General features: G+C 40.2%; 1 protein-coding gene across 1 annotated transcript; it reads right to left on the bottom strand.

The window, feature by feature from the left end:
- Positions 1-216: 216 nt before the first annotated feature.
- On the bottom strand, positions 217-26,592 carry LOC104334699 (plasminogen). Its single transcript, XM_009940359.2, has 19 exons — positions 26,480-26,592; positions 23,050-23,185; positions 20,787-20,893; positions 16,268-16,382; positions 15,256-15,395; positions 13,509-13,629; positions 13,266-13,384; positions 12,276-12,438; positions 11,547-11,677; positions 10,628-10,793; positions 9,725-9,891; positions 8,667-8,815; positions 7,104-7,197; positions 5,452-5,572; positions 4,631-4,705; positions 4,127-4,267; positions 2,867-2,973; positions 1,834-1,979; positions 217-611 (listed from the first exon to the last, which is right to left on the bottom strand). Exons 1-19 carry the CDS (start codon positions 26,526-26,528, stop codon positions 450-452), a joined length of 2,409 nt encoding a protein of 802 aa, XP_009938661.1. The 5' UTR covers positions 26,529-26,592; the 3' UTR covers positions 217-449.
- Between the last annotated feature and the right edge of the window lie 867 nt (positions 26,593-27,459).

Raw genomic sequence — 27,459 nt, 5'->3', positions numbered from 1 at the left:
GATATGTACAGTGAAATTCTGCTTTGGTTTGTATCATTAAATTGATAGAAGGCTCAGACAACTCATAGAAAATGAGAAGTATCCTCCTTTCTTCATTTATTGGAAGCACAACTTCTTGAGAAAATCAAGCTGAGAAGAAAAAGTCATTGTAGAGCCTAATATAAGATTGAAATGCAGATGTCCAGTTATAGTTGAAGTTGGGATTTTTGACACGTATTTCAGAGATGGGTAAGTTTATTGTCAAACATAGCAAACCACAGAACACATAGAAAGAGGGTAACACACTGTCAGTTGGGTTACTTGGCAACAGCTGTTAATTTATAGCAATTTAAAATTGATGATCTTATTTATTTTATTCTTATGAATGATTGTGGCTTTAATATTGCACTTGAAATCTTGTATTTCTGATGTGCATCCTGCTTTCCAGGAGGAGCAATCCATACCCAGGATCAGTTGTTTTCCATTATACTCTTAATCCAAGGAATATAATTGGAAACTCGAACGTAAACACCAGGTTTCATGGGTTGGGCACAGCCAAGGCCCCAAGAGGTGACTCCATGTTGGACAAATTTATCTTGGTCCAGACAGACTAGAGGTCCTCCACTGTCCCCCTAAACAGAGAAAGAGCAGGATGATTCCTTCACAGACAGCCTCATGTGCAAGAGTGGCCTTCTCACAGAAACAGAAGTACCTTGATCATGAGAGGGCTGCTCACGTTATAAGAAAACACTGGAGCTCTAGCCAAAGAATGGTTCTCTATGCATGTTGTTAAACACTTTTGTAAAGTCACCTCTTCCTGTCACCCAGGTATTACATTTATTTTTGAAGTAAGGGGATTTGGTGAGAAGGAATCTGATTGCCCTTAGTAATATAAACCGCCCTTCCTCCCTCAGTCTCTTCTCTGAGGTCTTTAGGGCTTCCTGTTGTTCCTAGGTGATCCAAGACCAAGTGAATGCTTGTAGCCAAGCCAGGTGTCTTAAGACACGAGTGCACACCCCTTAATGGCCTGCTTGCCCTCGTAAGGCATGAGTGCACTCCCCTCAATGGCCTGCTTGCCTGTCACAGTGCTTGTGCACAGGGTAGCTCTGCTGTGTTGGCAATGGCGTTGACCTGCTGGCTGGGGCAGACAGTCTTCTGTCTTCACACTTTTTTACAGAGTCACCCCTAGCTTTTCAGGGAGGAATGCTTCCAGCTTGATTCACTATGTTAAGCATTTCTAAGCCCTTTCATGTATTTAAAGAAACTGAAGAATTCTATTTCAAAACCTAGACTTCTGGAGAAAGCCTTCATACCACAGTTGTGAGATGAGCTATTGCCAACCTTATTCTTGCTTTTCAGCAAAATGGAAGTCCAGCATGCATTTTGCCTCACACAGAGTGATTTTCACAGGCACTGACACTTGGAAATTATGATGTCCTTTGGCCCCTGGTATGCCTATATGGCAGACTGCACCGCATTGCTCCTTGACTGCTGAGTTGTCTCAGGTTGTTAACTGAGCTGGCTTGGACATTGGAGCTAGCCTAGCTGAGGTGAGCAAGCTTGTCTGGGGAAAAAAAAAGCAGACCCTTAGTCATTCTAAGCTGGCTTCCACGCACGTGACTCAGGCAGCTGTGTGTTACCCAAGTGCTCTGTAGTTCAGGCTTATCTGAAAAATTACCTGCCCTTCCTCCTAGCAGCAGACAAGGAACAGGAGTAAAGCAGAATTCATGTACATTTTTCAGCTCATATGCCACACACCCCAAGGCTAATTCTGAGCCTCTAAAGCCCAGAAAGCAAAGCACTGTTGATTTGAATGTGCTTACAACCAACTCTGGTGCTCACAGTCTTTCTTACCTGGCAGCTGTCTGTGCCACCATGAATATTGCCAGCACAGAGCTCGTGGTTTCTGACTCTACCATTCAGAAATTCAGGGCGGTTGCATATTTTATTCTCGATTACAGGGAAACCAGTTTCCTTTAAGTAGCCATCACCACCAGTTCCTTTGCAAATAAAAACAAAGCCAAAACACAATAAATGACAAAGGTAAATAAACATTTTCACAAAACAAACATCAAGATACAGACAAGCAGCAAAATAAGCATAGTATTTATGCACTATGCATATACTTTCCATGCATAATGTGAAGCGCTACCAAAATCAGTAAGCATTATCAGTACCATGGTACTTATCACCCTCTACCACCCATCAAAATCCACGCTGCACTGATTGACCTTCCTGCTCCCACAGTACATCCATACAGATCCAGTACCCACTGATATTTGTGGGAGTAATTCCCAAGCCATTGCATTTCTCTGCATCTGAGTTTTCTTCTCTGTGGAAGAAAGGAGGTAGGCAGTAGACAGTTGAAAATGGTGTGATGATCAGAAGAAAGGAGGCAGAGAAGGTACTGATACCCTTCTCAGTCAAGACTGAGTGGGAGGTTTTGAAAATGAGAGTTATGTTTATGCTTGTGTGAGATCTTCTGAACCAGACTGGTTGGTAGAAAAAATCGTTCAAGAGAATTAGGAAACTCACCTTCATGTGATTAAGCAGTAGCCTAAATCTGGAAAAACATTCCTTCTGTCTGCATAAAACTTTTGGGAAAAGCAGAGTGGACTGAGACAAAATATTTAGCAGATCTTTAGCTCTGATTCTCCTCTTCCAGTATTGGTTTAGGGGGGGTCAGTTTACGTGGCTCTGAGTGATTTAGGATGATGTAGATCAGAAGGAGTCAGTGGAATGTCAGTACTTGATGATTTTTGATGAACTAGGTATCTATGTAAGCGTGTGTGGGATGTTTTTGGCACAAAAAGAATACACTTTGGATACAAGTATATACCAATCTCCAAACACAGAGCTTTCGGATGATGTGTTAACACTGTCTTACCTCTTGTATCCCCCCAGCCCGTCACATAGCACTCCTCTCTTCCTCCTAACACAGCATTTTCTTTTGGCAAACAGACTGGGATTACATGATTATTGATGATTGCTGGACTGAAAGAAACAAACAAGAGACTCACGCAGGACAATCATTAACACTTTTATCCCTGATACCACCTTCAGGTTTCTAAGAAGATTTTATACACAGTCAGCCTTTTTTCTTTGAAATCTTGAGCTTCAGGTAAAGGGTTTCTCTGATGTGAAAAATCACTGTTATTTTAGGATCTAATCCCTCAGAATGTGATACATAAAAGGAAAAGATCTGAAATAGAGAACAGTTAGAGGTTTTTGGTACTAAAATTTCTGACATAAATCCAAGAGGATGCTTTGACTTAGGCTAATACATAGCCAACAAAACCTAATTACAAAGCTGCTTAGGGATATGAATTTGTGGCATTTAACACACAGGTGTTAGCTTGCTCTGTCCACATCCAGTCTGACTATTTATAAATTACTTTCAAACTGGACACTTAGCACACAGCAGACCCAAGTCAGTCTGGCTTGCCTTTGGGTGCACCTAAGGCTAGGCTCAACTAAGAAGTCATATTAATTGACCTTGCATCTGTTTTGGACCTGCATTGCAGCCACAGATATCAAAGCACAAGCACCATATATTCACATCTACTTGCAGTTGTACGGATTTATTCCTTTCGATTGCACAGTGCCTCAGCGAGAGTTTCAGATGAATGAAAGCATATGTAAGAAGGGCCATAGAGGGTATTGTATCAAACATGCATACGGTTTCCCTGCACACTGGACAGACCTGCTGGAAGAAATAATCTCCCCACCACATCACAGAAACAGTATTTTGCGTGACATCATGCTGGTATTGCAGCTTTCAATCCTCATTACCTTATCAAAGTAGAAGCATGCAGAAACACAGACTGAAAGCTCCTCTAGGCATTACCTCCTCCTACCCTGCTGCCACTGCCTCACCTCCCAGTAGCTGGCACCCAGCATGTTGCCAGCCTTGGTCACTGTCCCCAGTCCTCCTCCCCTCCCAAGGCAGCCCTTTCGCTTTCTGAAGCCCTGCAGCTGAATCACCTTGGTTTCCACTAGAGCTTCTACAGAAAGGGAAGAAACAGAGTGTCTTAAACAACTTAATGAACACAGTGTGTACAGAAACACACATTTCCATGACACCAGCAACTACTGTTTAGTCAACTTGTCCCATCAGAGTGAAGGAAGGCTTCAGGTGAATGGGTACCTGCTCAGTTTCAGCAGAGCAATATCCGCCCTCTGGGGACCCTTGAACAATTTCTCAACATCTCGTTTTTGCACTGATGTCTCTGATGCTCTTTCTTTGTGTAATCCAAGGTATACTTTATATGCAGATGGCCGTGAGGACCTATTGGAAATGATTGCACATGGTGAGCTGACAAGCACACACCCAGCATGTAGACCACTTACGATGTTATTGAGCACCTTGTTCTATCAAAGCCAGAAAAATAAAGCCAGCTTCGGTGTAAACTTGTTTCTTAATCACTGATTATGGCACATGAAATCAAGATGGCAAAAGTTATCACTGTAACTCTTTGTTTCTTCAATCAAAACTCTGCTTTAATGAATGATGAATAGACTTGGTTCAGTTCTCAACTGTTTGCAAGCTGAGCCAAGAGACAGCTCAGGCTGGTTATTTGGCCTCTTGTTTCTCCTCTGATTTTCTCTCTGGTGTAATAATATGCTGGTGCAGGGTATAACAGATACTTACTTTTCTAAGCAGTGAGTAGCAGTAAGAACCCACTGAGGGTCTATCAGAGTTCCCCCACAGAAATGCAGGCCGAAACTGTAATAGAGCAGAAATACATGAAATGGGCATTGGTTTAAGTTGGGGAAGTTAATTCTGCTGCAAATGGTCAGGTAATCTTTATAACATGTATGTCTTTATAAACTAAAGACATTATTCCATTCCATTTTCATTAGGAATCAACATGTTACTTTCCTTGAACAATATTTCTAACTATGATGGTAGTTTTGTATAGACATTTTTACAAGGCCTTGTGTGAAAACACCTAGATCTTTGTTCTTAACTAGTATTTCTCTTACTGGAAAACCTTATGTACAATGACGTATAACGTATTAGAGATTCTGGCTTTTACCTAGCTCTGATCATAGTCAGAAAGCTCTGTAACTGGCCTTGATTCCTAGTTTTGCTAATAACTGCCAGTAGGATCAAACGCTTACACGGAAGGACTGATCAAGATCTGTTCTAGCCATACTTCAAACTGTTGCTTCTACTGCTAGGATACCAATTGTACCGTAGGATATAGTGACAGATTTAAAATCCTTCTGCCTTTTAGTGAAAGTGGTTTAGAAATTAGTAGTTGTACTGATTCTATAGGTATTTATCACATAACAGAGCATTCTTCATTGTGTAAATGAACTTCTTTAAGATTAGCACACGTAATGACAGCTTTGAGCTATTTTAAAATTAAAATCAAGTTTAGAATGCTGCAACCACATACTATAACATCCTATGAGAGGCAAAGTTTCCTTACACCAAAAGTCTAATGTAATGGGGAATGGCCATACCTTGTCCGGAGACTGATTTGCCAGGGCCAGGAGTGTGGATGCGAAATACATCCAGCAACAATCCTTTGAGCACACAGCTTTGGTCTGAACTTGGATTTTCCACACTCATACTGGGCAGGAGCTACAGAATAAGAAAAAAGTCACTATAAGGAACTTTTAATGTATTTGCTATGCATTCACTACGCACTTGGAAAACTAGAAGGTGAACCTGTTACATTTATCACTTCAGCTTTTGATTTTCTGCAGGCAATCCTACACCATGCACCACCTATATTTGGATAGGCTACCTTCATCCTGTACACTTAAAAAAGCCTGGCAAGTTTTTTTCACACACACTGCTCAATGACCAGCAATTTACACATGAATAGATCTACAGTCAGATAGAAAAAACAGAAGGGGAAGGAGAAGGAAACGGAGAGGAAGAAAAAACCACATTCTTCCAACACCTTCAAATGTATTCTTACAGATGTCAGCAATGCAAAAAGCTGCACTGGCAGCTGTTTTCAAACTAATCTTGGTGGTACAACATGTGTAATTCAATCACTGACTCAGTGGAACAAAATTTTACCCACTCTTATTTCAGGATTTTTGGTACTTTAGATGTCTCTGAGATATTAAAAAAAGATAGTGCTTATTTAGCCACGGGAAACTGACTCTTATCAACACATAATTTAGAATTTGTTGTCAGCAAAAGGAAATAACTAATGATATTGAGGGCAAATGCCACGTTTTTTCTGTTCTTTATCTGAAACTACTGAACAAAAAAATCACTAATTTTAAAAAGAAATTGGATCTTCAAAATGAATACAATAGCCATGTGAAAAATGCCATTTTTTCCCCTAAGAGTCCCAGCCCAACACTTTCAGTGCAGTAGTATTTTTACAGTTATGGTATGTGCATATTATAGAACATATTTTTTTTCCTTGTTTGCTCAGTTTTGAGGTTTTGATCAGAGCATATTTTCTGCTGCTCACAACTAAGAGGACAGAGCAACAAGCACTCTTTGAGTGGGAACTACCTCTCTTCCTGGCATAGCTTTTGGTGGTGGTGGACAGAAAAGGACTTGAAACCAAAAAGTTGTAAAACTTTATAATTGTACACCTTGTTGCACCACCTCATTCAGAGTGTTGAACACCTTGATTACTAGTAACAAAGACTAGGGCATTTGGTTAAATTCTTAGGGCCAGATGCACTTTTCAGACATCTGATATGGTACAACACCAGAGGAAGGTAAATCTGTTTTACATCCAGGTCAGAACCAGAGCCTCATGAGCAGGGGGAGCAAAAATTTTGCTGGGATAAGAGCATCCCTTGTTCAGCCTGCCCGCACACACCGTTATGCCAGGTGACCTGGCAGGAGCAGGAGAAATTACTGCAGGAACACCCTTATTTCAAAATACATGGCAAAAGTCCCATGAGCTTCAGTGGGCTCCGAATACATCTTGAGCTGGGTTTGGGGCTTCCAAGGCATAAGTACCATTCTTAAGACTTCAGGCACAGATTTTGAGCATCACTTCCCCACAGCCTTAGTTTCCAATTTAAAGCTATTGCAACTGCGTTAGATCAATCTTTCAGATTAGTCGTTGAATGTCCTCCAGTTGTCATAAAATGTTACAGGAAAGGGAGACACTAGTCTTTAAAGGAATAATTACGGCACTTCGGAATGTCACAGTACTCCCAGGCTTTTCTTGGGTCTGTTGTGTAGCACCAAGGTCCATTCACATCTCCATCAGGATTCCTGCAATACTGTAACAAAGAATGAAGACACCAGCTATTAACCAGGGGACAAAAAACCCTACAAAACATGCTTCACAATCAAATAAAATTAAATACGCGAAATGTTTTTTTACTTCCTTACTGATAAGTGATTTCCAGTTCATTTTGTCAAAATGTGTTTCATTTTTCTATTTGCTCTTTGAGTTTAGAAAAAGATAATAAAGATGGAACCTCTTCAACTGTCTTCAGACAGTAAGCTTCAGCAGGGCAAGCTTGGACCTCTGAGCTCTCAAAAAGTAGATCTTTACCTAGGATGTGATATTCTAAAGCACTAAACTGTCTACTCCTGCTTCCATTGCAGTTAGTAGGAGCAGTCCGGTCAGCCCTGAGATCTGTTCACACCCACTCCGGTTGCATGACTCTGGGACAAGTGGGTATTGTGTAAGCTGCTCTTGCACAACTTGGTACTGCCTATGAGTCCCAGGGACAGGGGTGCAGTGTCCACCCTGATGTGGGGTGCTTGGTTAGCTGAATCACTCTCTCGGTCTTACTGGTCGTGCTGACTGATCTCTGCTCAGCACAGACACCTCACACAACTACGTGCTACCAGACATTTCTCTAGTTGACTTCCCTACCTTGAAATATATCCCATATCTTAGGAAAAAGGAGAAGGTATTTGCTGCCCTTTCTCAAGAGTCCCTGCCAAATGCAAGAACCAAAAAACTGTGGCAGGCATCTTTTCAGAGGGAGTTTTCCTGATCTGAGCTGGAATTCAGTACAGGGTTTGTATGCCATCAGGGGATTGGCTAAAGCAAGCTCTAAAATCCTGTACCTGGAGGAAAAATACTTCAAACTGGCAACATCAAACAAGCTCTTTATATCACAGACAGAGCTTGTCACAAACCAGACAGATATTATATATGGGATATTACAAGTCTAGAGAACTAGAGATGAGCAAGTGTGTTAGGACTAGGAAGATGAAGTTTAGAGATGGAGAATAGCTGACAGGATGGATCAGACGCATGTATATCTGTTTATGATGGGCTGCAGCAGAAGCTGGAGGGCTGGAGGGGGAATTAGTAGGGAATGGGGGCTGCAATCCATCACCAATATATCTCAAGGAACTTGCACTGAACATTGGATCTCTTGCCATCTCACCTGTCACTGTTACTACTGAAATCTATGACCCCAGGTTCTCTTTCTGGTACAGGGGGCAGAAATGCTGCCCACAGACCACCTCAGTAGTGAGGAGAAGCAAGTGCCCATCTGAAGACCCTTGGCTGTGCTGCAGAAGCATTCAACAGAGTTTCTGGGCATCTGTGTGTCCCACAGAAGTACAGACTGCTCATGTCAATAAGAATTATCATGAACATGTTCTTGGATTGAACTGAGGAAAATAAATCAATTTACAAAGACCTGGCATGAAATGCTTGCTGAAGGACCATGAAGAAGACGGATGAAGCTCAGTGGCAGGACATATTAAATGAATAGCTGCTTACATTTTTATCCAGGCCTGCTCCTGGATGAGTGTTGGGAGTGAAATAGTCATGGCTATGAGGTCTCTGAGAACTCCACTCTTGACAAGTCCTGCCCCTTGCAGTTTTTGCTACTGTGCCACGGTAATCTTTACCATTACCATTAATGCAATCTGTGAAGAAAACAGAAAAGGAAATGATTGTTAGCTGTGAACTATTGGGCCATGTCCATACTTGATGGTAGTGAAGCAGAAACAAATTAGAGGAAATGCTACTTGAACTTACATGTCCTACATAACATGTATACAAGGAAAGAAGGACAATGTAGTGTCAATGATGGCTAACAATCATATTTGAATTTCCTTGCATTTTAAAAGTTCTCTTCATGATCATGAAAGTCATAAATTAAAGAAGCTTAGATTCAGTTGACCCCCTGTGACTCCAGAAGCCAGGACCACAAAGACCATGCACTCATAAAGTCTTTTCCTTACGGACACTGATACCTGTCCAATGCCACATTTTGCAGTAGGTAAAAAGTAGTAATACACTTTCAGCCAAAATTATTAGCCTTCTAACCAGAAGAACATGTCATAGCAAAAAAATGAAAGCTGCAGCACTCCAACCATCTAGTGCATAACAAAGTTGCATACGAAATGAATTAAAAAAGCCAGCTGTCCTCTGGCAGACAATGGAGCCCTGGAAATGTGAATGCATGGCACAGGAAAAGACTTTTTTGGAACTATTGCCAGCAAAATGCCATCACCTCTATATTTGCTGCCACTGCTAGTAGCCCTCCCACAGCAGTGTGGAGAATACTAGCCATCTGTTTCCTTGTGTTTCCAGTATTGCCAGGTGTAGTAGGTAAAAGATGCAACATTAATCTAGAATCAAATACAGAAACTCTGCTATAAAATTCTACAAGAAAGTTCAGAAAATGAAGAGAGTGGATACAGTATTATATTAAATTCTGTAATCATCTAGAGATTCCTATATTTCATCCTCATTAAATTCCTGATGATGTTTCCATAAAAAACAGCTTGCTGATTATGAGCATTTCTGGGGGAAACTGAAAGTATTCTCACCAGGATTTTGTTCCAGTGTCGTCTGTGGTGGTTTTGGTAAAGTCACTTGTGCATGGCCATCACATCTCTTCAGGTTGCAATACTCCCATCTCACACTGGGGTCAGTGGTGTAGCACCATGGGCGGCTATCAGCATCTGGGTTTCTGCAATAATTTTGCCTCAGGTCCCTACAAAGGTAAGCATATTATATTCCCATCCATGCCACCGCTCTGAGGAGAACTTGAAAGAACATTTCAGAAAGCAGGTCTGCAACAGAGTTAGCATACATCATTTATCATGTACATCATGTGACAGAAATCCTTTGTCCAGCATAAAGGAATCAAGACTCATATGCAGAATATTTAAATACGCCAAATAGTTATTCACTGATTAACACTTATAGTGGAACACCATTTACAAATCTAGATAAGTAAATGCTTATACATATATTAAAGACATATTTATTTTCACTTTTTCAAATGCATTAATAGCTTTTAAGAAGAAACAGTTTTTTGCATTTTGGAATAAATAAATAGTAAATATTAGGAATAAGAAAATAACCCATCCCTTCCTCAAAGCTCTAACAAATTGCAGACTAGGAGCAAAGACTTAAACTCAAGAATAGAAACAGGTCAATGCAGCATAAGGGGAAAACCTATGATAACTCTAAATTCCTTTAGAAGCAATGTAGAAACACACAGTTAATAAGTCTAAAGCATAATAGTGACAACTGTGGTTTGTTTCAAGATAAGGTTAATATAAAATGTTTCCATATTAAAAAAAGAAGGAAAGAAAGGGATTATTTTTAGCAAGTACACTCCCCTCCCAGCTTTAAAATTGTTGTTGTGTAAAGATGTTGCAAATCAAAATGAGTTCATGAACGGCCACTGTTCATCGAAACATGGAAATGGGAAGTACACATACGCATTTGGGAACTGGTCTGCTGTTTTATTGTGTCGGTGCGGTGACATTGAGCTCCAGGCTTGACATTTCTTTCCCGTGAGAGTGAAAGAAGCTGTGCCACGGTAAGTCACACCATTGTCTTGATAGCACTCCTCAGTAATTTGAGCCTGCTCAGGCACATCAACAGCTGTAGTGAATAACAGAAACCAGTCCCTTGCATCTTAATACTTTGATATTTACACATGAGCACAGAAAGCCAAGAGAAAACAACAAACCAGAGTATCTCAGTGATCGCCACAGCATGCTCTCTGTAATGGAATCCTTCTCAGACTGTGGATCAAAAGGAAGATTTCCAAAAACTTTTGTATAAATTTCATGATATGCCAGATTAAAAGACCTTGTACATCAATTTTACTGTCATACGTGGGGATTTATTTCAGCTAACGATCAAAATAGTTCACATATGGATCAAAACTTCTCCAGGGTAGGGGAATGTCTGTGGCTTTGCCACAGATGCTTGTGTGGAACAAGCCTGCCTTGTGTAAGGAGAAATTTCTTTTGTTTGCTTTTTATGCAGTCTTGTTTCAGTGCTCTTAAATTGTCTTAGGCTTCGTTTTGGATTCATTTTTTTCAGGAGATGGCATGTAAAGCTAGTTTACTTTTCCATGGGGCATTTAAAAATCTAGAGGTGGAGGGAACCACCCTTGGCAAAAGGAGAAGATCTCTGTTACTGCAGTTTTTCCTGAGCTGGATCAGTAGGTGACTTAAAGTCTTTTGCACTTACCCACTAGAGTGAACATGCCAGCCTAGGCTCCACACCAGGCTCAGGATACTTAGCAATACCAAGAGTGACAGCAATAATACTGAGCAGAGTCACCCAAGATTTCTCAAAATAAACTGTGAGGACCCTTCACTTTCAGATGTCTTCTGTTGTTCTTACCAGGGGCTTCTTGCTCTGTCCCATCACAGGAGGGGATGTTGCAATATTCCCACCGGGCGGTCCTGTTGGTGGTGTAACACCATGGCATCTTCTCACCATCGGGATTTCTACAGTAGTTTTCCTCTAGGCTCCTGAAACACAAAACTTGGCTCAGAAAAGCCTCTCATGGAAGCCTAGTAAAGGTTGTGAATAACAGAGGAATGTATTTTGCTGCCTAGTTTACTGTTGTATTTACTGGTGGGTAACTGCTGCTGTCATATACTGATGCCATTTACTAGATGAATAATTGCAATGCGCTGGTGTTTTGGATGTGCTAAACCAGACACCTGCTAGACTGATGAATGAACTAAGAGACTGTATTTCATGTAGTACTTCGAGGCCAAGAGCAGCATAGCAGAAACATAGGTGAAAGAATCTAGTCCCAAGAAAAAAACCGTAATTGTAACTTTCTTACTCCACATTGTTTCACCTGAGCAACAATACAGTAAAAGGATGAACTGAAGAGGGAAAAAGTCATTCAAACAGAGCTTGAAATTCAGAAGAGGAGTAGTATCCAAGAACAAAGAAGTGAATAAAAAGAAATGCGTAAAAAAATTAAAAAGATGGAATCCAGCAGGTGATGAATGCTGGTGTAATGGAAGAACTTTGCAATACAGTTGAAGAAAAATGAAGTAATTCTGTGCCTTGCTACTTCTCAAGGATGCTGAATAATGGTGAGGTTTCACTTACTTGCAGGGATAGTTTTCAGGAGTGCGAGCATGTCTGTGAGGAGTTTGAGAGCTCCAGTGCTGGCAGGTATTTCCTGACTCAGTAACAGATACTGTGCCTCGATAGTCTTCTCCTCTTCCTGATAGACACTGACGCCCTGGTGTGGGAATTGGTGGGGGTGATGCTATTACAGAAAAAGGAACTGAAATTAAGCAGTGCCTTCTAGATATAGTAAACAACAAAACCACTTTGAGCTTTATAATTCAGTGGTTGTTGCTTTCTATTTTTAGCTTTCTTTGCATGTGAGGTTTAAAGACTAAAATCTTTGGAAAGATCTAAAAATATCTGCCAGAAGGGCATTTGCATCTGCCGCTTTACAGCAGCCAGGATGCAGCACAACCAAGCACTAGCAGCCACATCAGAACAAAGCTGGAAAGTGAGCAAGTGATAATACTGTTAAGAAAACTGGGGTGAAAGTGGCAGGCCCACCAGTGATAGGTATAGGTGCAGTTGCAAAATCGATGGACTCTAACTGGTGAAAGTTAGAGACAGCAAGGATGAGGTCTGTTGAGAAACCCCAAGGAAAAGCATCTTGGCAAGGACAGGCCTTTAGGGGAAAAGGAAACTGAAAAGGTGGAGAATCGAATTGGAAGAGCAAAACAAAAAGTAAAAGATTTTAGGAAAGAGTGAAACTGTTTGACATCAAAAGATGAACATCAGAAGAAACATCAGAACCACTGAAATGCCTTGTCATGGAAAACCACATCGAGGAAGGAAGATGTGCTCCAGGCAAAATCTTTAGAAATGCCTATAACAGATATGTCTAGCCTCAAAAGAGCTATCAGAAGTTCATTTCAAGGTTATTTAGTTTTTTCTTTGAGACAAAGTCAGCAGTCTTTTAGTCTTTCTTTTATCTTTGGGACCTCTTCTATTTGCTCTAGTTCCTTGCAGCACCCTGAGTGGAAGCTGTCTACATGTCATTGTGTCTAGAATTCTAGAAGTCAGACTCACTGCAACGAGGAATGTCGCAATGTTCCCAGCGTTTAGTCGGACTGGTAGTGAAACACCAGGGTCGAGGTTCACCATCAGGATTACGGCAATAATTCATCTTCAGATCCTTCTCTGGAAAACTGAACAAGAAAATGTTTTTTTTTTTTAAATGTCTTTAGCGGCTGTAACAATTATCCTCTCTGGGGCAGGGTGGTCTTCAGGCCACCATTAATGGTAAACAATCCGTCACAGTGCCTGACTCACTTTTCTGGGAGGTATCCATGAGAGTGAGGGTGCTGGGAGTCCCAGCGCTGGCACTCAAGCCCAGAGGCTGTTGTCGCAACTACTCCGTGGTAGTGTTCTCCACTGCAATGCATGCACTCCACTGTAGAAGCAAGGCAGAATGAGGACAAGAAACGCAGAAAGTCCCTGAGGAACTGATGCGTAAACACTCATACTCATCTCACACGAAGCTCAAGAGACTGATCAGCGCACAAGGCTGATGGACAGTCTTTTTTTGGCAAAGTGAAAGCTTATTTTTCTTGGTAAGATGACTTCAATTAGTTGATTATGTTTATAGTATTCCATTTAAAAAAACCCAAAATTATATACTATATATTTCGAAGAGCTAAATTAAAACTACTAAGCTATAATTGAAAATCTGTGCCTTGCTGCTGTCATGGTATATTGACTTTCGCACTAGCAGCCATCACAGAATCACTGAATCACAGAATAACAGAATGTTAGGGGTTGGAAGGACCTTTGGGGATCATCTAGTCCAACCTCCCTGCCAAAGCAAGGTCACCTACAGCAGGCTGCCCAGGACCTTGTCCAGGTTTTGAGTATCTCCAGAGAAGGCAACTCTACAACACCTCCAGGCAGCCTGATCCAGTGCTCTGTCACCCTCAAAGTAAAGCAGTTCTTCCTCGTGTTCAGAAGGAGCTTCCTATGCTTCAGTTTGTGCCCACGGCCCCTTGTCCTATGGCTGGGCACCACTGAAAAGAGTCTGGCCCCATTTTCTTGACACCCACCCTTAAGATATTTATAAGCATTTATAAGATTCCCTCTCAGCCTTCTCTTCCTCAGGCTAAACAAGCCCAGCTCCCTCAGCCTTTTCTTGTAGGAGAGATGCTCCAGTCCCCTCATCATCATCGTAGTCCTCCGCTGGAATCTCTCCAGTAGCTCCTCATCTTTCTTGAACTGGGGAGCCCAGAACTGGACACAGGACTCCAGATGGGGCCTCACTAGGGCAGAGTAGAGGGGGAGGAGGATCTCCCTCGACCTGCTGGCCACACTCTTCTTGATGCACCCCAAGATGCCATTGTCCTTCTTGGCAGCCAGGACACACTGCTGGCTCATGGTTAGCTTGTCATCCACCAGCACTCCCAGGTCCCTCTCCACAGAGCTGCTCTCCAGCAGGTCCTCCCCGAGCCTGTACTGGTGCATTGGGTTGTTCCTCCCCAGGTGCAGGACCCTGAACTTGCCCTTGTCGAATTTCTTCAGGTTCCTCTGCACCCAACTCTCCAGCCTGCCCAAGTCTCACTGAATGGCTGCACAGCCTTCTGGTGTATCTGCCAGTCCTCCCAGTTCTGTGTCACCAGCAAACTTCCTGATGGTACGCTCTGTCACTTCATCCAGGTCATTGATGAATGAGTTGAACAAGACTGGGCCAAGCACCGACCCCTGGGGAACACCACTAGCTACAGGCCTCCAACTAGACTCTGCCACTGATCACAACCCTCTGAGTTCATTTGGTTCAATTCTAGGATTATGATATGTGAATATACTCATATACCATTTTTTATCTAAGAAAAAAAAAGACTTTACATAGCTGTTTGTGAGATTCTTGATATCCTCCTTGTTGGTATTGAAAATGTCTTTGGAAAGTTTTGGGTTGTACTAAACTCAAGTTTGGAATAAATACTCAGTTAAAAATAGAAGTATCTGAATAACTTCATATTCTTGAACACATCTTACAAAAAGGAAAAGAAATCAATATATGTATCATAACCTTCACACTCTGGGATGCTACAGTAATCAAATCTGGTAGCAGGATCTGTTGTGTAACACCAAGGTCCCTTTTCATCATTATCGGGATTTCTGCAGTAGTTTTCCTCCAGTCCCGCATTGGGATATTTTTCAGGTGTGTAACTGGAACAGAATTTAGAAGGAATTAGATAGAGAACAGGGAAAGTGTCCCAATTGTTCAGCTGAGGACTCTAAAAATGAAATCTTTATCTGAGGACCGTTTTGTAGATGTTCTTCATTAGAAGTCTCCTAATTGCTACTGTGTGCCACTGCTGAAGGGTTACAAGTGCCATAGCTATAGACTTCAGGAATCATGGTGCCTCTAAAGCCAGCCATGTCTTAAAGACATGCTTGCATTTACTCCAGCTATTCAATTTCCAGTAATTTTTCCTCTATTGAGATACCAAGTAGCATATAGAGAAAAGTCTCCTCTGGGACATGTTGCCTGGGAGACGCAATGAGAAGATATTTGCTGAAATGTGAGAGTTGCCTGTAACTTGAATGCTATACCTTCTCAATAGGAGGTTACTAAATAAACCCATTTGGGTGTTTTTCATTAAACACAAGAAATACTGCCCTCTTAATCATCTGTGGATTCACTGATAAAACGATGTACCCGTATCTCATCTGCCGCATGTTACACCTTTAGCCAAGAGAAGAAGTTCTTGCCCTGGTGAGATTAATGGAAAATTCTTATTTCAGCAGGACCAGGAGCTTCTCTGTCTTGTGTTTTGCTCATGTAAGGACCACAAAATTTAAATGTAACTGTCAAGACTGACAATGTCCCTACTGATCATGTACCCTAATTGCAGTTCTCTGAGTTACAACTTAGATTAGAAAATCATCTTATTCTGGGTAAGTGTAGAAAAATACTTTACAAGAAGTCTATATAAGACTTTGAACATCAAACAAATTGCTTATAAGACTACTTAACACATATAAATGGCTTAGCAAAATTTCAGGAAAACATATAACCATACATGAAAAGGCCTTACTTTGGTTTATGGGGGGCATTATCAGCCCAATTCTGGCATCGCACGCCTTCCCGAGTTTTGGCTTCTGTTCCTCTGTAATCCACTCCTTTTCCCTCCTTGCATTCTAGAAGATAAACTGAAATGATATGTGCTTAACTGTACCTGACTTGTCCATTGGATTTTAGCATACACAAAATTCATTTTCATGCTAATCCATTTAAATACATTTGGTCATATTTTGACTTTCTTATGCCATCAAAAATAAACCTACCAGTTATCTAATGCCTATGTGGAATTAAAAAGCACTGAAAAATTCATGTGAAAGCCAAAAACTTCCAAACCAGAATTCCAGAGAAATAATTGTAACGCAACCCCATTCTTTTGAGAACATACTATAGTAGAATTAAATTATAAAATACATTTTTAACATTGAAATACACACCATAACAAAATAGAGACATATTCTCTTTTCTTTGCCTTCTATGATGTTGCTCTATTTATGCACCATAATTAAAATCAAACCTTAAAAAGAAGTCACCTGAATTCAGCTGAAGAAGATAACAGCACAAAATCATGACTAATTTAAATAAGCACTTTTTTTTAAGTTCATATAAATGTGGATTACATTGTTTCATTAAAGGTCACCATGTGATGAATAAGATTTAATTAATTCATGATATGCTAAAACAATGACTCTGTGCTGTACAAGATAAAATGGATAGTTGGCTGAAGGTGCGTATTACACATGCTTTTGTACTCTTAGATTTTGGAACTTAACAGCACCTTAATGAAAAAAAGAAAAAGAAAGACTGAAAGAATAAATCATGAAATCCTGTCTTTATAGAAGTCAAGGGGAAATGTAACACTGAATAAGCCTAGGATTTGTATCACTAGCCTTAAAAACATTAAATTGTTTTAAAATATTAATCATTAAATTAAATGAGAACTGAAAGCTCAGTGTTGTCGTTGGGAAATGCATCCGTTGATGGGAGCAACCATAACCCCATTGCAGCCTTTAATACTTTACTGGTAGGACAGAACCCTTCCCAGAAAAGAGCTGGGACAGTGAGCAGAGAGCAGGCTGGCAAGGGGCAGCTCTGCCAAGGCATGGTTGAAGGAACTCAGACCTTGATACCTTCCCTCAGAGCTTCTATATCTGCAGTTAAGGGACAGTCACCATAAGGCAACACATCCCCTGGCTTGGAAAACTTAGCAGTAAACTCATTTAACATTTCTCTGTGCACAGGGTGTATTTCATCAGCCAGTTCCTTCTTTCGAGCTGCAATGAAGTAACCTGTCTTTTAGGTTGTGACCTGGCGTGTCTCAGTGTCTTTAAGTAGTGTCCTAATCAGATATTTGTGGAGTTTTGTATCAGCTTTTCTCAGCATCAGAGTTGTACCAAAGCTGACATACAAGCAGAAGAGTAACATAAATCTGGAGAAATAATGCCATTTTACATGTATCTGTCTCGTTAAAAGTGAAAAGAACTAATATTGGAATCCGAAATAAGATCCAGCTCTTCTGTAGGCCAATAGGTATTTTAAATCTGGATTTAAAGGTGTACCTTGAGGCACATCTTTATTTCCGTGTATATATATGTGCAAGTTTACTCTAGAAACTTCAGCTGGAAGCCATTTGGATCCCTCAAGCAATTTTGCAATAAATTAACGTTAAAAACCTCAATAAATGTACATTGAATCAGTCAAGTGCTGACTCTACTTGTTTGCATAAACTTCTGACCATTTATATAACCTTTAGGGTTTTTTCTGTCTGATGACAAATACCTGACTTTGATCCGCAAACTCAACCCATGTCCCTGTTAACTATTTACAAACAGATATGTGGATAATAATCGCCAAATGCTATCTTTAATTCTTGTTACTTTTCCTATAAGTCGGAGAAGGTTAACTTTCTCTTTTATAGCACATAAAACAGAAAATTTGTTTTTTAAAACTGTGAATTTAATACCAGTTCTCATCCTTGTCTTTAAGTGCAATGATAAAGATCGATTATGTCTCATCGAGTAAGTGCTTCAACTGAAAAAAATAATGTTGGTTTCAGCAACAGTATTGCAAAAGTATCTGGGCATGCAAAAGGAATTTCCTTGAAGTATCAGGTCAGCAGCAGCTGCTGGAGGCAGTGATGTGATCTGACTAGGTAAAAGCTACATTTTCCATTCTGTTCCATAACAACAGATTAAATGGATGTTACCATTAGAACGGACACATAATTATTTGAGACTCTCTGCAAATGAAGAGATAAGCAACAGAGAAATCATCTGACACATACACCCTAGGCTGTGTTTTTGATGTTCATGCCACCTAGGTCCATCTTTTGTTTTCTGTAGGTAGATGTGCAAGTTTTGGACATTTCAGTTATGTAAAACTACAGTTTTTCACACCTTTACTGATGGGGTTCTGTTCTTCAAGAAACTAAAATCCATGTCTATGACCTCAAAAGTCTTAAAACGATACAGTAACAAATCCTACTGAATATTGCAGGACTCTCATCCAGTTCCTCAGCAAATCTAAAGGATGTCTCAAAAATAAACCAGAATCACAGTCTAGATCCTGAACACAGTACTGAAGGAAAATCAGTAAGGATTATTTACACTTAAGTTGTTCGTTCAGTCTTTAAACTTTGTTACTTGCCAATTGATCCATTCAGTTTTCCTTCTACAATAGGAACTGCAGAAGATATCTTACCGTTACTTAATCATGATTCAGGGAAATTCCCACCACCTTCTGGATGTAATAAAAAAATCTTTTGTTCAAAACATTAAATTACCTATCAGTTATACATACAAAAAAAAAAGGCAGCTGGCTGTAGGCTTCAGAAAATAACAGGCTGAAAAGGACCCTCACTGTTCTTTGGTCCAAACCCCTAGCTTCTGAGCTGGATGAGGCCACTCAGAGCTTTGTCCAGTCAACAACTGCAAGGTTGGAGGCTCCACAGACTTTCTGGTCAATGTGGTCCAGTGGTTACCCACCCTTCCCGTGAAAAATCACTGTCCTTATATCCACAATGTCTCAACAAAATCTCATTTGGATTCTCAGCTGAAATCCAGCTAAAGCTATTGAGCTACTACATCAAATCTTCTTGCAGGTGCTATACACATAGAATTATCTTTTCCTAGAGGTCTTTGCAGGTCAACAGAGGAGTAAGGAGACAGGTTTCAAGAGCTCATTGGTATTTACAGTCTAGTTACTCCTATTCTTGACTTTTGGTTAGAAACTGGCCTATTGAACGTACTGCATGATCTGCAGCAGCTGAGAACCTGGTTATTTTTTCCTTTTCATGCACGTTTCTTTGTTGAAGGAGACCAGCTTCTTAGTAGATAGTATAGTTTCCAATTTCTGAATATTCTCAAATGCATTAATATTTTTTAAAAGGTTACAAATCAGCAAATGGTGAAAGCGAATGTTCCTGAAGTCACTTAACACAGAACAGTAGTAATTCTGTTCAAAGTTTACCACATTATCTGATGTCTGAATGATCAGTAAGAAGACATTGTCTTCCTTGTGTGTTACTAAAGCCAGAGAACAAAACAATGGAACTTATGTAACATTAAAAATAAAACACATTCCTTCTCCCCTGTACATAGCAAGAGCTCCGTACTTGATTATGTGATTCAAAAATAGTCTTAAAACACAATCGTTTCTCTGCATCTGACATAAGGTGATCGATTTTTAAGAGATAATAAAAAAATTGGATAGTTGCTATTTCTTACAGACACACTTCCTATTTTCAGAAAGAATAGGGGATCAAATACACCTCAGTCAAATAATCCTCATCTATGACAAAAATGATCAGAAATCAAACATATACAGAAGAAGAATACAAAAATTCACCATCTCAATTAATTATACCATGAAAATATATATTAGGACAAAAGTTTCACCAAATTCATTAACTGCAGAGTACAAACATCATATAATGATATACAAAATACTATAAATATGGATAATTTTTGTCTGAAGCATAGTTAACACTCAAATACTTCTGACAAGTGTGCAGCTAAAAGAAAGTTGATTTGAGCCCCACCCAGGTAAACTGTGAATTTTCTTTAGTGATACAGATGAAATTCTTTGAGAGTTTCTATCAGTTTTCCTGTGGGCAAAGGTCTGTCTCAGAAACCTTTACCTGTAGAAGTAGCTCCTCATAGTACCCTCAGCAGAGATAGAGAGATGGAGCTGTAGGTTATTGGCTGGTTTAAAAGGAGGGGGGAAAGGGGGACCTTTAAGCACCTCCTTTACTCTCAGCACCTTCTGTGCTTGCTAAGCAACAGTGTTCTTTTTTGCCTTGTGGACCCTAGGATTTAGGGAGCAGGAAAGATGCTGGAGCACTAATCTGGGGGGAAAAAATAATGCCACTGATATAGAAACAATATGGCAAAAAGCAGGTGTTAGGTAAGGGCTGACCTGCCCACTTTGTCTGACCCAGTGAAGGCTTAGCCCCCATTTACAATAGGGTTATGTGAGTCCCACTGGAAAGCATATTTCAATGGAATAATGTGAAAAAGACATAGACAGAGACATACTTCTTTTTTCATAAAGAACTGCGTTTGTCCTTCTGAATATCACTGCTGTTTTGGTGTTCTCAGACAATGTTAAACACTGTTGGTCTTTACTGGTGAATAAGAAGGCCCTGTTGAAGTTAAGAAGAGAGAGCAATGTAAGAAACGATAGCTGAACATGACCTTGACCTTATTTCAAAAAAACTAGTGTTCAGTGAAGAAACAAGACATTCTACAGCATTCAGCAGTTACCAAGGAACAGGTAAAACACAACAAGACAGGACCTTAAATTACCTTGTGATAACTGTTCTGAGTCATCATACAGGAAGCGCTTTGGAAAACATGGCCATTTGTCTTTTCTGCAAGTACCTAGACTGTAAGTGTGCAAAACCAGAGTGGATTGTGTAACCTTTACAATAGCATCTAAGGAAAACTCATGACAGGCTAAGTAATTTCTACAGCTAGCTTTTCTAAAAAAAAAGAGCAATAGTAACTTGGCATTCAGTAGGTAGGTCTATATCAGAATGTAAATACTGACAAAGACCATTCTGTAGCCCCAAGAGCAACTGTCATGATCCCAGTGTGGTTGTACTTGTAAATTCGCAGACTCTCCCCAAAGGAGAGGGATCACATCTGGACTCTCTGCTGGGAACCGAGTCCATGAGTTGTCTGGTGAGTGCTGGCTGTCCTGGGTCTAAAATACGCTAGGGACTGTTCCCCAGATCCAAGCCCCACTTTAAGTAATGTTAAATTTTGTTTTATTTAGGGATGTAGCAAACAAGCATGGTCCAACACACTGATAAGGTGAGATAACAAGTCTGAGGCAGATCAAATGTTTCAGATCAAACAACCGATCCGAACTCATTGGTCTGAAGCACGGATGTGAGGGTGCTGCAGCGCTGGCCTGGTCTTGAAGCTCTGCCTAACATTTTCCTTTCTTTCACCAGATCCTTCCCTGTCAGACAGCATCTGTTCTTCACTGATTGAAATAGATCTCACATAATTGATTATGGAGGCAAGAACAAAACAACCCTGGTCTTATTCCAGTGTCAGGTAATGGTAGGCTCAGACCAAAAGGAGAGGATAAGGAATGATACTGTGTCTGAATATGCCTCAAAAGAGAATAATAATCCTCTGCAAACTGTAAATTTATAATCTGAACATACAGACCTGCCCTGTCTGCCTTCTCCTGTATCTCCTGAGCCGAGTGCTACTGAAGCTCTGCCCTCTCTGTGGTTTTCAGAAAGGGGAGTAGTATCAAAGGGAACAGGTGGTACTTCACACAGTCAGCAAACCCCTATCACCCTTCGGGGTTACACGTCTTTAAAATATGTCTCATTTTCCCTTTTGATTTATAACAAACTAATAAAATACATTTAAAAAGCCAGCACCAGGGTATCCCTGCCTTGAATAAAAGCCTGATGGAGAGCCAAGTGCTGGAAAGAGCCTGCAGACAGTCCGCTGAGTTCAGAAAAATGTGCTGCAGAAGTGGTAGATCAAGAACTCATGAAGATTAGAAGAGAAAACCTCCCTGTCTCATATGTGAGGACAGCCTCCCACCACAGTAACAGATCTCTCTCCTCATTGCTCCAGTTGCCTGCTGTACCACTGAAACCCACTGGGATCTGAGGCTCTGGCACAGGAGACTCAGAAGTGGTAGGCTCAAAGCAACAGGTTCCCCTGTGGCAGGAGCCTGAGCAAAGGCCAGTGGTACAGACTGGTCAACATCTTTCATGCTTTCTAGCCCCTTGGGCCTGGTTAAACACAAGTGCAGAGAGAGGGCTTGGCTGGAAGTAGGGTTTAGGGTTATTAAGTTTCAGATGGCCATCTCTTTCTCAAAGTAAATAGAAGTTATGTAAGTCCAAATTCTAGTAAAATTCAGAATAATAGATGTATCTACAAGATAATAGGTAATGCAATGAATATAAGCAATGCCATTGTTGCTGTTCTAAATTTCCAAGCAATTACTTCTGCCTCTTTATTGCAAAAGGAGTGCAAGAGTCTTGATAAAACCATGTCAAGTTGGGTTTCAGTGTGTCAAGCTGTGCACCAAGGTAACATAATGTTTTCCAATAAAAATTCAACATAATTTTCTTAATTTCTCTATTTTTGCTGTCTTCATCTATATGTTCCAAGCATTCTATTTCTAGAAATCTTTTGTTTTTCCAGCAAACCTCAGACACACATACTCCTAAGAAATCTCTCAGAAGTTCAGACTGATGACAAATAAAGCAGACTGCTCCATCATCTGCAATGAAAAATATATATGGGAACCAGTGGAAATTACCTGCAAGTAAATCTCTCTTCAGTTTCACATCGCTCTGCACATTCTTCTTTACTATTTGTCCTATAAATTTGCTTCTTTGGGTTGAGCAGCCAAGCTCCCTCTGTTCTCACATAGCTGTCTAGTATGTTTCCTTGCACTATAAGGAAAAAGAGAAAAAGATGTAAAAAAGTGAATGTTGATATCATTTATTTCAAATTTTCATGTTAAATTCTTTGTTACTTAGTTGAGTAATATAATCATTTAATTGCTGCAATGGTTAGGCTGATGCTGACAAAAGATGGGTAAATGTTGCCTTCCTAGTATGGTAAAGGGTAGCGTCACCAAAAACCCCATGTAAAGCAGGACAGAGAAGTGGCTTGAACAGTACGCTGTATCAATCTGAAAGTCATAACAAGTAACACAAACCTAGGGTATAAAGTGATGGGAACAGAGAAGATGACCAAGGAGTGAAAAATAGTGAGGTGTTTCAGAAAGAAAATATTGGTTGCCCATACTTTGGAGAAAGTGAAGAAATGGGACTCGAAGGATGTGAAACAATGATGATTGTTCATAGCTGACACATACCCATGTGGAACAACTTCAGCTTTATCAGCCATCCCACAGCTGCCTCTTTCTAAATGCTCTGGCTTTTGCAGAAACAAGCTATCCTTGGTCACCAGGGTTATCACTGTGCTCATGTTCAGTTCATCATTTTTGTAATAACTCTGTATTGAATTTACTCAATAATCAAGGTAGCAGATGTTGTGCTCCATCACAGTGAATTACACACAATACATTTGAATAAATTCATCCAACAACCTCTGAGCTACAGCTGCATGTGAAATATATAGGATGCTAAAAAGTAAAGCTATGTTTAGTGGTAAACTCCAAAAATGTTCAAGTACAATTCTTCTTGTAAAGGACTTTGCAATTTATGATTTTCTTTTCCTGTTACAGCTACGCAATCTCTGCACACTTAGCTATAGTTCACAAAACTGTGACTTTCGTGACTTCCAGTTGCAGGGTCACGGAGTTGAGTGAGTCCTGTGATTTTTGCAGTTTCTTTATCAGATGAGCTTATGATTCTACTGACAAACATTTGGCTCTGGGAGTGAACCAATCTCTATGGTTTCAATCCCAAACAGACAGCTGGCTCTTGGTCTTTACAACACATCTTGGCCCTACTCTGTGCCCTGGTTTTGTGCTTTGCTTTGCGCAATTGCTGATTAAAAGGCATACAGGGTATGAACCAGACCCTGGCTTCCCCCTCATGCATGACAGCCATGCTGAAAAGAGGGACTTACTTCTTTCTTCATCTTTTTCTGACTGTCCTCTTTCTTGGCAGTAGACCAGTGCCAGCAGGAGGGACAGAAAGCAGCCTCATCCCACTCAGTCTCACAGCCTGTGACTGGGGGGCTCCACGGCAATGTTCAGTGAAACATCTGTCATGGAGAGGAAGGCGTCTACTCCTCCCTTTCCCGAGCAATGCTCTTTTCTAGTGTAAATCAGGGTCATATGCCTCCTGCTACAGTTAAATTCCTTCACCTGAGTACTAGCTCAGCCTGCAGTTGAGCATTTTCTTTAAGATCATTTTGCATCTACAACATAGAACTGATAAAATAGGCACAAAAGCCAAATTATGACTCCTCTCATACAATTGAAAAAGCAGAGAAATTACTGGAGGTTTTTTTTCTGCATGTAGACTAGGAAAGAGTTTGGCCCTAAGGGTTGACAGTTTAACAGTATTCATGAAAGAAAAGGATAGCTGCTAAAAAAAAGAGATAAAGTGAAAAATGATACAATAAAACTTCATGTGACAAGCATAGGAATCACTGATTCCATTAGTTATTTTGAAACAAAAATAACGTCAAGAAGAAATGAGTTTTGAGAGAAAACATTAAACTAGGTTAAAACAATATTATAGGGATGCTGCAATGCTCTCCACAAGGACAAAAAATACAGGCAAAGAATTCCTATTATGGTACAGCTTCCATGCAACCATAATTCTGTTCTGTTTTGACACTTTGCAGTAATATTTTCATTAGAATTACAGCATTTGATTTTTAAAATATTGACAGGGTCATAACTGATTTTGGCCATAAAGATGTTTTTTCCCCTTTTCTGTTATAATTGAATGGCGGGACATAACACTTCAAGAAAGAAAAAAAAAAAAGACAATACTTGTAAACTGAATTAAAATGGAGCAAATATTCTTGCTACAATTTTTCCTACATCTACAGAATTTTTCCATGTTAGAAAGATGTATTACTGCCTTATTCAGAAATGCAAATATTTACCACCATTTGATAAAGGTTTCAAAACAAATGTAGACAAAAACGCAGATCCTGTATTTTCCTTCCCTGTATAAAATTCTTACTTATTTGAATAGTGTATTTGATTTGAATGAGGCTGTTCTTCCTCAAAAACAAACCTTAGACACTAGATTTTAAATAAAGATGATCATTCTTAACACTAAACTGTATCTAGAGTTTTTTCTGCTGAGGCACATCTAATATTTCTATCTAAAATCTATCCATCTTTTTTATATTTTAAAACTATGTATGTATTTTATTGTGTTTTTTTATATGTGTTGACAGACTCATAACTATATTTTTAAATGCAATCACAACAGGATGTGCAGTTATATAGAAGGCCTGAAGGAAGATGTGCCACCTGAACCCTACAGTTCACTGAAGTTTATGGCTTTCAGGACAGAAAATATTTATTCAAAATTTCTATGAGATCTACTAATCTACCAACACCAAAAAAGCATATATAAAGAATCTTACTCAGTGCAAAAAAAAAAAAAAAAGAACCTTACTTGTGTATTACAAACTATTTTGTACTATCTTCCACAAATATAGTCTTGCAACACCAAAAATACTGCAAAAACGAACACCGAGCAGATTTTGTCCTCCCTATCACATTAAATGAAGAAATTCCTATTAAGATTGTGGCTACGAAAAAGATTTAAACTCACATGTATATAATAATTTTTCCTTTTCTTTGTAATTTTTTTCTCAAAATGCATTTACAATTTTTGAAACAATCAAAATAAGGCTCACAATACTTGGCAGTAACAGAGAAAAGAAACAACCCTGGGATAAAAGGTTGCCGAAACCAGAGACAGCCATGTCTTTGTAGCAAGCTTTGGGGCTGCTTTCCAAGGATGCCCCCATTTCTGGCCATGAGGCATGTTTGCAGGGAGCCATTTGTTCCCTACACAGACACCAAGGCTGTTGTTCTTCTGGCGTCTCTAACAAACACAACACTGGAGCCTCCACAGCTCTTGCTTTGTTCGACCGCAACTCTCACTGGCCAGCAAGACCCAAATCCATCGTCATCCAGACAGTGGTGACACAGAGATTTGGGGACCTGCCTTCAACAAACGGAGCTTACTAACACTTAGTCCCCATCTCACCTAGGCAAGTGGAAGGCAAAGGACTCTTACCTGAGCTGAGCAAGAAAAGAAAGAGGAAGGCGGCTTTGCTAGTCCCCATTTTGGCCCAGCTGGAGGGTGCTGGAAGTTGTGTGTGTTTCGGTGCACAAAGTTTTATTGACTCACACTGGAGCAAGGCAGCATCAAACAAACAAGGCAGGTAGGCGAAGTTAATCATTCTCCCGTGCTGTGACCCCCTTTGCCGTGCCGTGGCCATTCAAACAACCTTGAATTGGATGGATTGCCAAATCAGACTCAGTCATTTGTACTGGATGCTGGGAAATGTGAAGGCATCTCTTGTTTTGCAGGGCATGTTTTTGTTCTCACATGGTTAAGTCTTTCTTTGCTGGAGTACAGACAGGGGTAGTGTTGCTGGAAAGCATGGGAACTCATGTATCCAGGCGGAATTTGAATTCCACCTGACACTATAGTCCCAATAGTAATTTCAGCTGTGCATACCTGTATTGATTTACAAGGACCAATTTCCATTTAATCTCAGCGTAAGCACCTTTACCAGATCCAGATAATACTAATTCTGAAAAATAGTTTAATTTTACTTTTTAATTGAAGAATTTCTTCTCTCCTATATTTCCTTGACCTAGGCTTTTCTTTTTTTCTTCTATTGGGAGTACGACTTAGAGTTCACTTTAGTTCAATAGCATAACTTTAGGTTTAAGACCCATAGGTAGCTATTTAGTGTTCTTCGCTACCAGACATTTAATCTCATATCGCATACATAAACACCTCCAGCAAGGGTGTCAGACTTTGCTCATCCATGTGTTATCCTGATTTCAACATCAGCTCACTCTGCATTCCCTAAGCGGCCTTTGCCTTGGAAAAGTTGCACTGCAGCACCATTTCATGGCTTCCCTTGCATGTTAGGTCACTGGTGCTACTTCAAAGCAGTTTGTTGAATCAAATGTGCTAGCAACTCAGCAGAGGCAGGAGGGGGCTGAGTACTGGACGAGGAAAACAGGCTTGAATGGGCGCGG

The sequence above is a fragment of the Opisthocomus hoazin genome, chromosome 2 (assembly GCF_030867145.1).
Source record: "Opisthocomus hoazin isolate bOpiHoa1 chromosome 2, bOpiHoa1.hap1, whole genome shotgun sequence".
NCBI classification, from domain to species: Eukaryota; Metazoa; Chordata; class Aves; order Opisthocomiformes; family Opisthocomidae; genus Opisthocomus; species Opisthocomus hoazin.
The sequence above is the reverse complement of the archived record's forward strand: the minus strand, read 5'-3'. Positions and strand labels throughout refer to the sequence as shown.